Consider the following 15,079-nt stretch of genomic DNA (forward strand, 5'->3'; position numbering starts at 1 on the left):
TTCATGGCGGACTTGCGGAGAGCCCGCGTTCAAACTTCGCAACAAGTGAATACTACCTGATTCTGTCTATTTTAAATTGTTGTGCTGGTGAAAAATCCGTCTCAAGAGAGACTTGTAAGTATGTACTCTCTCTTACTCTCTACTCCAAATTTGAGTATACCGGTTGTGTGCTCTTTTCGCCATTTTCCAAATTTATAATACAAACCGCAGAATATTAACACAAAGTAGGCAATCTATCAAACCAAAATATGGGTTCAAGGTGGTGGTTTGTCGTGAATACTTGGTGCAAGGAACTCATATTGGCTCAATCCTTCGTTTTTAAGTCCGGCTCTATTTTTATTCGATGTAACTATCTAAGATAATATAGTTATTGCATACTTGAGTAAAGTGATCGCCTTTATGAGGTATTGGCGTTAGAAAAATGGCGACTATATATAAAACTACACACATAAGTAGATAATGGAAAATATGACAATGAAGTCATTGATTAATCTAATCGCTATATGAAAATTATTCAATATCTGTATACCCTTTACAGCCAACAGGAAACGTCGGATACCTTCAAATTTGAATATATACATAATTAACATAATGAGTTGTGTCCATTTATTAAGGTCTGTCGATCCTTCAGTGAAAAACGCAAGGTTTGTCCTCTCCTGAAGTCCAATCATGAGATCAGGAGCGATCCTTGTTCTTATCGGGGCATTAGTCACCTTCCAGTACTTGGAAAAGTGCTGGAAAGAGTTATAGTGGAACAGCTTCAGGAGCTAACACCAAATATGTGGTCCGATAGGCAGTATGGGATCAGGAATGAACGCAGTATTGAGGATGAATAGTTTAAGTTCAGAGTTTTGTTAGGGAGAATTTCAACAAATATGTCCCCCAGCCAAAGAGGCGTTTGACTACCTAAGCTGGGATCGAGTGATGCAACGACCAGAGAAGCTTGACTGTCCGAAAATTACACTTTGGTGGAGCTACTTTTCGAACAGTCTTCTTCTGGTTGAAGGTCGTTTGCGGTCTGAGTTAGAGCGCGCGGGAGGACAATTTTTAGAAATTGGGAAAAATGGTGACAATGTTGCTTAAGAGCTGATTGTCCCGGTAAATGGTGTCAGCATCAGTATGTGACGCAAGTCAAATACCTGGGGCTGACCTGGAAAATGTGAAGCAGCGATTGCTAGCAACCATAAGCAAAGTAAGACGCATTTTGGGGAGTGATTGGCGTCTCAGACGTCATGCTGTTCGCACCACATATCGTGGCTTGTGTGCGGCCTGTACCACCTATGGAGTCACTGCATGGTGGGAAGCGGCCACGACAGTCTTGTGGTGCCAAAAACTCTTCATCATACAGCATTGTACGATAATTGCCTGTTTGTCTGTATGTCCCACCGTCTCAACGGATGCTATGCAGGTTTGGTTAGGTATACCCCCTCTTGACCTGCTGTTGCATTCAGGTTAAGAAGGTGCTTGAGTGTGTCATTGCTGCGGTATGACTGGATTTCCGATTTTGATGATGTGGAGAGAGAGGGTCTAGGGCCTGAGTCTGCGCCTCTGAATCCATTTTTGCATCAGAAGCTCCTATTTCAGGCTGCTTTTGTGGGGAACGATTAGAGGACTGGGTGAAATGCCCGATGAACTCAGACATTAGGAATCTGGGTAGCTTGGAGTCCGGCTAAGACTGTTGGAAGTTTAGATGTTAGCGGTGTGATCCTTAGTCGGAATGCCGAACAGCTAGAGTGTTTTACGCCTGAGATATTTAGGCGGTGAAGGCATTTAACTGGGAATCAGTGTTCACTTCTTGTGTAAACGGTGTGTTCGTGTAAGGGGCATATGAGGTCCAACCCTTCTGGTTATAAGTCCAGAAGAGTATGGAAGCCCAACTGGTAGCTGTTTTGGCTACGAGGTCCAACCGGAAGCTTAGGTCTGTTACCACAGAGAACAAGAGCCCTTAGAGTTCGCTCCAACGTGCTCATGCGGACTGGTCCCTCGGGGAGTATCGCGATGGTTGGGGTTAAAACCGCAATGCGGGTAAGTTGAATGTGGAGTTGGTTTGGAGCCGGGTGCCGAACCTAAAGTACAGCAAAGGTTTTTGATGGGCCTCGTACCCTACAAATGTGGTTAGTGTGTCCATTCCACACTGCTTATTGGTACTGAAAAAGCCTGCCTTTTCAGGGTATTGGTTAACACATTGGTTTGATCCCCTGTACTATTGATTGTAGTTGTCAGCCGGAGCTAGTCTCTCAGGTTTTGGGATATCGATCTGAACACGTAATTTCCTCCCGAGAAAGCTGCTCATTTGCCGAAACCGCCGATGTAGGAACTCTACAGATATAGCTACCATACAAACTGACCGATCAAAATCAAGTTCATGTATGGAAAACTTCTTTATTTGTGAAGGGTATTTTAGCTTCGGTGCAACAGAGAATTAAATTTTTTTTCCTGATAACGGTAAAAGACACAAAAAAAGTTTCATTATTGTATTAATACAAACACACTATTAATGATGCAAATTAATTTGCCACTCTAAAACGCGTTTTTCAAACACTTTTTGCTGTTGCAAGAACAGGAGGAAGAGAACTGCAGAAAAACTAAGGTCCGAAGTGGGAGTGGCGATGCCAAAAACGGCAGCCAAATGAAGCTGACCGCGTGCTGACACTTTTCCGCTTAACAAGCGGTTTAGTTCGGCTGCCATTAGAGGCAACAAAGCGACAGCTGAACAACTAAAGGGCGCATGGTAAGGGTTCAAGGGAGCGCCAGTAAATGAAAAATAAAACTGTAAAAAATTTAGCAAAGTTTCAATTGCTGCGAAATAAATACACGACACATTTAGACGCCTGTGCAACGGGCTCCCACAGCGAGCTGCCAAATTGGTTGATTTTGTTGCACGTTAGACTTGTTGTTGTTGTTGATGTTTTTGCTTATGTTTCACGCAAAACTTTTGCCTTTTCATTTTCATTTGCGCGCTGGCAAAGCGAAAGTTTTGCACTTTTTTAATTTACTCGCATTTTGGTTGCTCTCGCTGCTGTTGTTGTTGTTGGTGTTGTTGGACACTCGAAGTGGAGTGCTTTGTTGCGAAATATTTTCAATTGTTTTTTGCTGCTGACGAAATTGCATTACTTGCTGACAAAAACCAAAACAAAAAACAAAAAAAATCAAAAAAGTGGCAACGCCGGTCAGTAAGGCAAAGGGCGCATTTTGGACTAAAACACTGAGCTTTTGTGAAGTGGCAGTTGTTAAACGGGCCTTCGCTGTCTAATGGACAACTTTAGCTCTCCAAGGGATGTGCGAGGTATGAGGGGTCCCCAAGCGGTGTGAGGCGGCTTTTTAAGCGAGAAACCGCTGCTCTCGGCGGTGGCGACGACGGCTGTTTTTTTGTGCTGCCAACAATTTCGCCACTTTAAGTTTGACTCAACAACAATCAAATTCCAAGTGTTGCAAGATAATAGCGGCAACGGTAACAACAACAACAACTGGGAATCGTGTGTCGTACAACAAAAGCGAATTTGCAGCATCCAGAAGAGTTTGTGTGCGTGTGTGGCAAATGTTGCTACTAAAAGGCTCACTTTGGTTGCCAAAGTGTTGCCACTTTACGTTCCCTTCTTCGCTCGAGCGTGTGTTTGGTGTGTGTGTGTTGGTGTGCAGTGTTGCATTGTCAGCTGCTGAAAGACATTACTGCTGATGTTGCCATTTTGATTGTTGCGAATTTTCGTTGTTTTAGTTTTGCTTCCTGATTTTTTCGCCACCGCCGTATTTTGCTTTTGTTGGTGTTTCGAAATTGTTTCATTGTTCGGCCAGAACAATCCACTCAATTATGCCGGCATTCAAACAAATATTAACTCTTAATTGAGGGTGTAATTGAGAAAAAATTTCGGTTGAAGTTTTTAGGAAATAAAAAACACTGTTACTACGTTTTTTGAAGGTTTTCCTTTTAGGTTTGCAGGGCAAAAAGGAACATAGTGTTATATATGAGAGCAAATTTTGGGTACAAGTGAATTCCGTTAATACTTTATTATGAATATATATCGAAGGCGGAAAATCATCTATCCATAAACTATCTATCCTATCTACTTTCAGTTGACCTAGGTAACCTTAGGTTAGGTTAGGTTAATTAGTCGAGCCTAAAAGGGAACTCACTTGGACAGCTTATAACGCTGGTCCACTGTGGTATCTATGTAGGTAGGGTATGAGATTTTTAGCCTAAGACTGGACTATGCGGAAAAAGTGACTCTCTAAGCTTCGACGCATCCGTGACAAAGCTCAATGCGCCTTTTCTCCAGCGATTTCTACAAGTCCAAATATCTGTCGTGGCTAGAAGAGTAGAGAAACAGTCGACGCTAGGAGTAGCTTGTTGTTGTTTTCGGCGATGCAATTGAAGGAGGAGAGAATTTCAATATGACCATATTCAGAGCTTTAGAGCAGTTTTCGCAGTAATGCACCTGTCGCAAATATTCACGAAAGTCGTAGTAGAAAGAAATTATCATCCAGAAGAAAGAGGTATTGAGTTGTTTCTACTTCATCTTCGTACATACAACTTCTGCAGATGACGTCTGGTAACATTCCAAGCCTTGCAACATAGACGCCAATAAGGTAATGGTCTCTTAAAAGCTCTACAATTAGAAAGAAACTAGTCTTACTTAGGGCAAAGAGATCACTAAATCAATAGTCAGGAAGTCCGAAACTGTAGTTGATAGAGAGACAGTAAACCCCTCCGCCAACCTTCTCCCAAGCTTTGACCCATTTGTAAAGAAGCTCACTGCCCCTCTCCACCAACCCAACCCTAACTCCCTTGCCGGTATATGGGTAGAGAAGGATCAGCCAGAGTTTGGTTTGGCGACTCCGTGATCCAAGTGATCAGGTATAAAGTCAAAGCGATTTCCGAGTGCTCGGACACGTGTTCTTTTAGGATCCCTGATTGTCTCAGTCTGATAGCAACTTTCGCAGCCTTTCGATGATGTCTATGAGCACTATGTACAAGATGGCGTTAAGTGCTATGGTTGAAGTGGGCCTGTGGTGCACAGACATGGTGATGACCGCCGCCCGTTGAACGCTCTCGAGTTTCTTTGCAAGTGTGGTCTCTCTAGACCCCTATAAAATAATGGCCTTGACTATGGTGTCGTAGAGCCATAAGGCCACTTTTGGTGAGAGACCCCACCTTTGCCAATATCTCCTCTACAGCAGAATAAGGCAACCGACTGAAAAAGTTATGCTTGATTTTCGAATTTGATATTAATCCCTCATACAATGATTAGCGTCTCCATGGTTTTGAGTGGATCTACTAAGTAAACATGAATGGTAGAGGGGAATGACTTCAACCCAACAAATGCTTGACAAACTTATATGTCTAATTTAGAGGGATTACAACCACAGTGAAAGCAAGATTATTAATTTTTGACTACAAAGCCCAATAATAGAACTCCACTGCCCAGTGAGTTCGAATAACCAAACCATAATTACAGAATTATAATATTTTGGAATATTGCGGAAATTTTAGCCAAGTTTTTTGCAAAATCCAAGAATTTCTGCTCATTTTGTGCTTCAATAGATTTCCACCAAGCAAATATGTTTCCCTCAAATGATCAGTAACAAAACATCAATTATCTACTTACCTCTACCGCTGCGACCGACGAATCTCAAATCATTGAACTTCGCCACTTGATTCTTCATAACGGCCGTACAATTCCGCAACTCGGCGCAGTAGTTCTCATCATTACCGGCGCGCACCGTCACCATTGTGCCATCCATGATATCGCCCAGCGAGACAACTTTGAAGGCGACCGGCAGCGTCTTGTTGGAGCGCCAATGCGGCGGCAGTACGGTACACACGAACAGCGGACTGCTGGTGCGTATCAGCTCGCCGGGATGTTCGGTGAGGAAATCGCCCAAAGTCCGCTCCGCCAATATGTCCGAGGTCATCTTTGTGTAGGCTTCATTTAGCAGTTGGGCAGCCGTTGGCGGTGTGTTTTGTTCATTGGAATTGTTGTTGTTGCCATTTGTAGCATTATTGTTGTTGCTACCGCCGTTATTATTTGAACTGGAATTGTTTGTGTTGTTGCTGCTATTCTGTGTCGCGCCCGCATTGTTGGCGACGACGGTGTTGGTCGTTGTGGTGAGATGCATTCTGTAGTGGTTGGGGCCGCAGGCGACTTGTTTGAGGCGAACAATTTTTGCAAATTTTTCTTTGTAGCACGGCGACAATGAAAAAGTTAGTGTGTGGAGTGATTGGTAGAGTTGCTTATGTTATATAAGTGGGCTTCTGAAAAGATGGAAGAAAGAAAAGTCATGGTTAATGTTTAATCGTGTTTAGGATTCATAAATATAGACATTGCTTTCAGATATGGTGATATGATCTTTTTGGCGCACCCTATCATGTCAGTTCAGAACAGAATAGAGGTAGTTCTTCTGCAGAGGAATGGGTTACTAGTAATTTAAAATTGGTATAGATCTTTCAGATTTCCTGTTATACTAATCCGCACCTCCTTTAAGCACTTCATAAAAAATACTCCGAGCTGATGAGCTGTTTCTCCAATTTTACTGTTTCTCCAATTTTACCCATTTGGAAGCGAGTCGGTTTTCCCCATATCTTCTTACGATCTGGGCTTGGACCTTAGGTCCTCCAGTGAGCACTGAAAGCGCTAGTGAACAAACAGAGCTTGTATGACTGCGAGCTGCTTCTGGCACAGTGGTCCTTCTGGCGTAAGAGCTCCTCCGAACGGAGTTAATCTCGCCGCAGCTGTAGGTTTCTGACTGGTCTCTGTCCAAGAGGTTCCCACGTGGTGCTGCTAAATATTCTGTCGAACCCTCTTTGTCAAACCTGTATGGAAGAAGACAAGGTGTATTTTCATCATTGCTCTTCTTTTGCCAAACAGAGATTGAACTATTTCGGTAGCCACTCCTTTGGCGAACCCGACTAGCTCAAAACGTTTCGTCGACCTATGGGGATCCGGTGATCCACTATTATAAGTATATGCATAAAATAAATGAGGAATGTCTCTTCAAGTGGGATCCATCAATTTTGGATCAACCATATGACCTAACCTAATCTATAATGAGAACTCCAACAGCTGGGCTCTCTACCGTAGAATGTCATTTAAAATATTTTTGCCAAAGTTCCTAAGACACAATTCAATTTATTTAAAGCTAAAAATTTGATTAGTCTCTTGGTATGGCATTCTGGGTCTTCCGCCTCTGCTTCTACTGTCTTCTTCATATTGAATTAAAAGAGAAATTACGAATACCCACAACTAAATTGGTCTACTAATGGAAGCTGCACTTCGAATCGGTAGGTCCACAGCTACCCTGATGGCAGCCACATTCGCCTGAAAGACGCTAAAGTAGTCTGGTATTCTGAAATAAGAACTGATTCAGAGCTACCAATAGAAAACTTCATCCGCGAAAGCACCTCCTCTCCAACGACTCCTCCTTATCCACAAGTCCCTCGCAGGTGTGTGAGCTGAGCAGGAATCGCCGAGAAAAGGTTCTGCGATGCAGTGATCCAGATTGTGAGGAATGAAAACGAAGCAGTAAAAGTTTCAGTGTGTTTCAGAACGCAGCTCCTCATATATCCAGCTTCCTCGAGGCTAATAGCAGTCTTCGTAGCCAGATACCTGGCTGCTTTGTCTTGCATTTCAACGTGTAAGATGGCATTGAGTGTAATTTTTTGGGTTTTTGACTATGATGATGATGAAATTTAGTAGGGTTGTTTCGCGATCTATCGATCTTCATCTTTTCTGAATACGATTTCTTTTGAGGCTTTTGAATATTAAATTGATACCAGCAACATATGTGGAACTATTTCTCACAGTAATATACCTCGCTTACTAATTTACAGATATATATCGAATCATAGTTTTCTGAGTTTTCTGAGATCGTAAATATGAATAACACCAACAATTTAACATAAGCGCCACCTAGCGGATCAATAATTTTGTATAATCTTTATTCTTTTCGATGAAAATACGCAATCTTGTTCAACGCTAAATGAAATTGGTCAGTGAATGCAAATTTTTACAATTATTTCTACTGGAGCGCCATCTGTTAGTTCTACAGCATTTTAGTGGAAGCTCGGTGCCAGCTGGGTATTACAAGTATACAAGTAAAAAGTCAAAACACGGCATAATGGAACTCTACCAATTAATATTTATATGAAATTGATGCTCAAAAAGGGCATTCTCTTTTTGCTTGCTTTTCGATCGATTTTTCGAAGCAATTTTTTGTTTCCAGACATTTTTTCTTTCTAGTAACTTTTTTCTTATAAACAGTAATTTCAAGCACCTTTTTGTGCCTGAGGTGAGGCATAATCACAGTCTTGTTAAATAATTCAAAATCAAGCTATGCTACTGCCAAAGCACCCTACACCTTGCTCCGGTTTTGTTGGCAGCCGGGCACATGACAATGGCCAAGGTGCCGGAGCGTAGCCATAAGGGCGAGTACATAAATGCCAGAAGCCAGCAGCTTCGCATACAAGCTACAAATATTACTCCAATTATTTGTGTAGTCGCTGCCAAAGAACCACAACCATTGTTCGCACATTTTTGCGCCTTTTTTCCGGCATTTTCGCAACCTTTCGTGCCACAAAGGACTATGTAAATATGCCACTTATATGCGCGCGTGTGTGTGTGAGAGTGTGAGAGTGCCTCGTAGTCTGGGGTTATTTGGCTGCGCCACCGAAACTGGCCATGTTAAATGCTTTTATGGATGGAATCACAACATGACGATGGCCTTGTTTAACACGACGATTTCCACCGATGTGCCGCCCAACCGCCGCTCAATATTTGCGCGACTACATTTTCCCAGCGAAGCTGCGGCGCAACGGAGTGATAAAAAAAATGTGGCAACATGCAGAACAAAAAGGAGTCGCGCATGAAAGTGGCACAAAGTGCTGGACAACGCAACGGTAAATGCGCAAAAACAACGTGGCACAACTGATACGCTTGTGATTGTGGTGGGGTGCGCTGTGCGCGGAGTAAGCGCGGCGACCGATAAAATTACTTAAAAATGCCGCAGCTGTTGGTTGACTTCTGGCCAAAAACGTAAGGGTTTACGCGCAGTGAACGGCGCAAGCTGACCGAGGGGTTGAGATGGCTTGGGCTGGGTCAGAGCCGAGTACTGGCTTGCCGGGGTTTTGTTGCGCTCTTTGTAGCCAGCATTTTTTACGTCGCTGCTGCCGTGCGATTTTTTGCTCTCCACACATTTAACGGTGTTAACATACTTCGCTTTTGTTGCTCACGTAAATTGTTTTTTTTTTTTTGGCGCGCACCAACACACGCACACACACTCTTATGTGGAGGCATTTGTCTGCGCAATTTTGCATACTCATATGGAGTACGTGCAACATGCCACAAGATATTAAACAGCATACTCCATTTTTGATGTTTTTTCGTCTGCCCGCTTTGTCCACTCTCTACCACACTCGCACACACTGCCACTTCCACACATGCATACAGGGTGTCGGTAATGTTTTATTGTTCGACAGCTCCGACAGCGTTACGTTTAATGGTCTGCCAAGCGCCGGCCGTGGTGTCAGTGACACCAGCCGTGTATATCCGTTAGGATTAGTGCGCCCATTTCTTGTTGTTTTTGTTTCAGTCGCGGTTTGTCACCTTGCTGCCGCTATTGGTGTTTAGACTCCGGCTGCCGCTGCCATTTCATATTTTTTTGGCTACTTTTTCGCTTTCGGTAAATCAAAATTCATGGTTTCCTGACTTCCTTCCATGTCTGCGGTCAATGTATCAATCGATTTGGTGGCTTTTAGTCTGCTTCGCAATTTGTGTTGTTGCTCGCCACACTTTTTTCTGATAAGATTTGGGTTTAGCGGAATTTTTTTTTTTTAGAATAGCACATAGTTTCATTTTAATTAATTGGTTCGCTGAAATTGCTTAAATTATTTTAATATATTTTTTGGCTAGATATTTGAGTTGGAAAAAAATTTTATTTATGTTTTCTACTAATTTTCTTTATTGATTTTGTATGCTAAATTTACGGAAAAATGAATATATTTGGGGCAGAAAGTTTTTTGTTAAAAATATCATATGAGATAAACGAAAACATTACGGAATTAAAAATATTTTGCTCATCCTGTCTAATATCTGAGATCAGTTACAGAAAATCTGCCATTATTTTTTATGAGTATTTTTTTTTTTTTAATTTTACGATAAGATGCATCAACTAACAGGTTTAAGGGTCGGAGCATACTCTTCTAGAACCTCCAGAAACGATCTGGTGACTAATACCCAGAGGATACTGAAATTATGTCGGGAACACTTTTCCAGCCTGCCGAAAGGCAGTGAAAGCATAACACCAGTAGATGGTAAATCTAATTACTCAATCGAAGACGATGGAGCAGACGTTCCGTTGCCCGGCCGAGAAGAAGTTCGAATAGCAATTAGTAGTCTTAAGAACAAAAAAGCTACGGGGACCGGTTGAATAGCTCAACTGATAAGTAGCATGCAAAAGCTTCTTTGCAGAATATGGTCAACAAAACAAAAGAACTAGAACTTATCAGGTTGGCTTTAGGCCTGATAAATCAACAACTGATTTTGGAAAAGACCCGTAAAAACTGACGTAGAGTAACACCAGAAGCTCCGTCAAGATCGGTAGGGACTTCCTAAGCCGTAAGATACCAAACGAGGTTTCGGACAGGGCAACTTTCTATCGTGCACCTTCTTCAGTCCTCTGCTGGAGTAAATATTTCGAGCTGCAGAACTGAACAGAAAAGGTGCAATCTTCCAAAAGCTGCTTACGTATGCCGATGACATTGATATCATTGGCCAAAACAATCGCGCCATAAGTTCTGCTTTCCCCAGGTTTGACAAAGAAATGATGAAAATCTGTCCTATAGTGGACAAGGGTCAGATGTAATATCTCCTGTCATAAAACACACACTCGTCACACTCGCGACTTGGCTCCCTCGTAGCTGTTGACAGTCATAACTTCGAAGTCGTGGATAATTTCGTCTATCTTGGAACCAGCATAAACACCAACAGCAAAGTTAGCATCGAAGTCCAACGCAGAATAACTCTTGCCAACTGGTGCTACTTCGGACTGAGTAAGCAATTGAAAAGTAAAGCCCTCTCTCGACGAACAAAAAACAAGTTCTACAAGTCAGTCATCATACCCGTCCCGCTAGATTGTGCAGAGGCGGCATGGACGACGACAACATATGATAAGTCGATGTTACGAGTTTTCGAGAGAAAGGTTCTGCGGAAGATTTATGGTTCTATGCATGGGCAATGGCGAATAGCGCAGTCGATGGTAGAACGAACTGTCCGACGGCATTGACACAGCTCAGTGAATTAAGAAGCAGCGGCTACGCTGGCTAGATCATGTCGTCCGAATGTATGAAAACACTCCAGCTCTGAGAATATTCGACGCAGTATCCGCCAGTGGAAGAAGGGGAAAGGAAAAACCTCCACTCCGTTGGAAAGACCAGGTGGAGAAGGACCCGGCTACACTTTCCAATTGGCGCCAAATAGCCAAATGGAAGAACGATTGACGCGCTGTTACAAACTCGGCTATAACCGCCAAAAAAGAAGAAGAAAAAATTTCAATGACAATGCCATTAATTCACTTGGGCTATTCAAAAAGCAACTAAAATCTTAAAATTGTCCTTAGAGGGCCTTTTCTATCATATCATCTGAACTAGAGGATGTAGCGTCATTCAGCTTAAAAGTCGAGTTCACCAACTTCAACATAACCAATACATTAAAAAACAATTATCAATTATCTGACAGATAATGTTTTAAAAACACGCAAAAAACTTGATAAAGAATCGAAAGCTATATGAAAAGAATGAGATATTAAGAACTAGTCCAAATTATTGAAGGTATACTGATTGTTTATAAAACACAAAATTATGACTAAACGTTTGTGAGCAATGTCTTTATAATATATTTCATTGCATTGGCCTTCAAGTGCTTCAAATTGTCTGGCTATTATTTGTGTTATGTCTTAATTGAGGCAATCTGATCTTTTTTTTTTAATTTTCAGCCAATATCGCTTTAAAAAGTAAAACCATTAACATCCATAAGCTAACGCTAACCGTTCTGTAACCCAAAAATCGTCTAAGCATTCCGAACCATAAAAACTTAATAACAACGTTTTGTGTGAGCTTAAGCTTGAACAATATGAGCCGGTTATACCATATATAGATCGTATATGGCTGCTAATCCACTATCATCCAGAAACTCCGCTCTATAAGCATTTCGGAATATTGCAACTCTTTCAATGGGATCGTTTGCGACAATGACAATATGTATGTGTAACATCTATTGAAAATACTTTTTTAAAGGGTAATTCTAATGTGAAACGGGAGAGCTTAAGCAGTAGCTTAGTTTTTCACATTTATTTACTGTTGCTCCACCCATCAAGTTATATTAAGGAACTGAATTATTTGAAGATGAATGAATAAAAAAATCAGTCCTTTATACGGATTCACTTGTTTTGCAATGCTGCGGGCGATAAGGAGGAACACAATTCAGTCATCGTTCAATCACTGTCATCTTGCAATCGCTCAGCTGTAGAATTATAGTAGATTTTGGTATTTTTTTTTTTTGACTGGTAGCTCCTCTAATAAAGTTGATTTTACACCCCTGGCTAGAAAACTACGAACATTTTAACTGACGCTGCTGCTACAATATACTGTTTTTTATCTGTTCATAGAAAATCGTGAAGGCAAAAATTAAGTGTCTATGGATCGGGTTTTAACAAGCAGAAAACAAACAGAATTTATTTTGAAAAAAAAACCAGAAACTCTATTGAATGTGGCGCACCAAAATGATTTGTATTCAAATGCTCGGAAAAACTGAGGCTATCTTCCTCTCTCATGCCATACAGCAATAATACGAACATTTTTGCTCTTCGGTGCACAGGCTTACGGAAATTTAACTACCCAAAAACAATAGAAATGATTCAGCGGCTCGTTGTGATGTGCATAATGGGAGCACTAAGAACCCTCCCAACGGCAGCTTTCGATTCAGTAAATTTGCCACCAATAGAAGAAACTTAGCGGCAAAGTCGACGGGACGACTACTGGCGACAGGAAAATTTATATATAGAAATTTAAGATGTAGCTCAGTAAGTAATAGCGGCTTAGCAAGCACTGACCACATGATCCCAATTTTTCATTTTGAAAAGATGATTCAAAGTAAAGTTGGAAACAAATGATTGGCGGATATGCATCGCTGAGCGCAACATATTAAATATGTTCACGGATGGATCAAAAATGGAGGAGGGAGTTGTTGTGGGTTGGTTGGTGGCTTTTAAGCCTCCACATCACTTCAGTATATTCCATCAGAAGTTTTTGCTATTGGAAAAGCGCTCTAATGCTTTTGGAGGCAACTCCACAGCTAACATCTACGTAGAGAGCCAAACAGCCATCAAGGCTTTAAACTCGTTCCACATACCGACCAGAAGTGCCTTGAAAAGCAATGCATTTAAAATGGTCTGGAATGTGGCAAAGAAGATCAAAACAATGATCTATTGGAATGCAAAACTGCAAAATTCGTGTATCATGTCAATCGGTTGATTGGAAATACACAAAATTCCTACTCATTCTTAATAAAAGAGACTGTATGAACATGATTGCAAGAAATGTCATGAGAAAGTCACCAGGTAAACAATGCTGTGAACTTGTTGCGCATTAGACTGCTAGCACTTCACGCATTTGGGGTCCCACAGTATGATCACATATGAAATGTCGTTAATGAGGTCGCAGAATCTACTGAAATTCGCTGCAAGCGCTGACATTCCGAAGACTCATGAACTAGGAAACGGTATTTCATCAACATCAGACCTCGCTAAGGACCTAAACTTGTGGTTCAGTAGCCTAACAGACTAAGCTAATCTAACCTAACCTCCGGAAGTACTTATTAACTATTTTCATTATGAACTGTAAAACAAGTCTTCAATTTACTTATGATTTATTTATGACTAATCAGATTTTATTTCTGTATGGAAATGTTTAAGGATTCCTTCATAACCTCACTTTCAGCCAATTTTGTCATAAGTCACTTTAAAAGCAATTATTTTTAGTGCTCAACAGCTTTGAAGTTAAATTTATGGCACCATATTTTGCCCAGTTTAAAGTGTAGGCAAAAACTACCGCCAGCAATCAACAGTCATTTAAGCGTTGCAAGGCAAACTTGCCACAAAAGCATCAAGTTGCCAAAGAAATGTGTGTGTTTGTGCGCCCAATGGACATAGTTGGATTGTGATTTTTCAATTTACGAGCATAAAACAACTGGCTTTCATTGCTTGCACGCCTCTACAGCGGCATAAAGCGTCATGTTGCAAGTGCATGCCGACTAAAAGTTCATAAGGCAAGCAATGCGCAGGAGTGTGTATGTGTGTGTGGCAAGCCAACTGCAGTGACAAGCGCCACGAAAGCAAAATTTCGTTAATCGTTCACTCCGCAAGTGGACCGCAGAGACCGAGAAGAAAGACGCGCTGCAGGAGTTGACAGAAGACGGACCTAAGGCACGCAGAGCGCACATGACTCCACATTCTGAGTGTGTGTGTGTGACTGTGTGCCGTTGCGTAAATGCAGTTTACGCACCGTCCAAAGTGATTTATCTTCCAGCCAAGTAGGGTGCACCACAGGCAACAACAAGCGGTCACACAACTCACGTTGTTGTTTGTGCAACATATACCGAGCGCTTACACAGAGCGCGTCGTCCAAGCGATAAACAGCAAGTCGTCAACGAAGGCGCTGATGTTGATGGTGTTGGTGGCGCCTCCGACTGCATGCCGGCGACCAGACACGCCAGGACTTATTACGCCACTTTAAGCTCTGCCGAAGCTCTTGTGGCAAGCAGCGTAAAACTAACACTGCATGCGCGTGAGTGCGTTGCAAGCACACGCAAAGGAGCGCTGTGTGGCAAGGTGAAGCGGAAAATGCCAACGAAAATGCAGCCAAATCCCCAGACGGCAGCTGGCAGTGGATGAACACGTAAATTGCTGCGCTCCAAGAGCGCAAATGATGTTGCAACAGCGCGCAGGGGCCGTTGCGTATCACGCATTACAACGAACAACAACAACAACGCTGGCATTAGAACTATAATTGCTGGGAAAATGCACTTTTCGCCTT

General features: G+C 42.0%; 1 protein-coding gene across 2 annotated transcripts in view; it reads right to left on the reverse strand.

Moving 5' to 3' along the window:
- LOC120776002 (runt-related transcription factor 3) overlaps positions 1–15,079 on the reverse strand; it is a 96,672-nt gene that overhangs the window by 34,284 nt on the left and 47,309 nt on the right. For both annotated transcript variants that reach the window (XM_040106435.1, XM_040106434.1), the window contains exon 2: positions 5,604–6,250. In XM_040106435.1, the coding sequence (XP_039962369.1) occupies positions 5,604–6,114 (511 nt within the window). In that variant the 5' untranslated portion in view covers positions 6,115–6,250. The remainder of the gene's footprint in view (positions 1–5,603; positions 6,251–15,079) is intronic.

Source organism: Bactrocera tryoni, chromosome 4 (genome assembly GCF_016617805.1).
Source record: "Bactrocera tryoni isolate S06 chromosome 4, CSIRO_BtryS06_freeze2, whole genome shotgun sequence".
NCBI lineage: Eukaryota > Metazoa > Arthropoda > Insecta > Diptera > Tephritidae > Bactrocera > Bactrocera tryoni.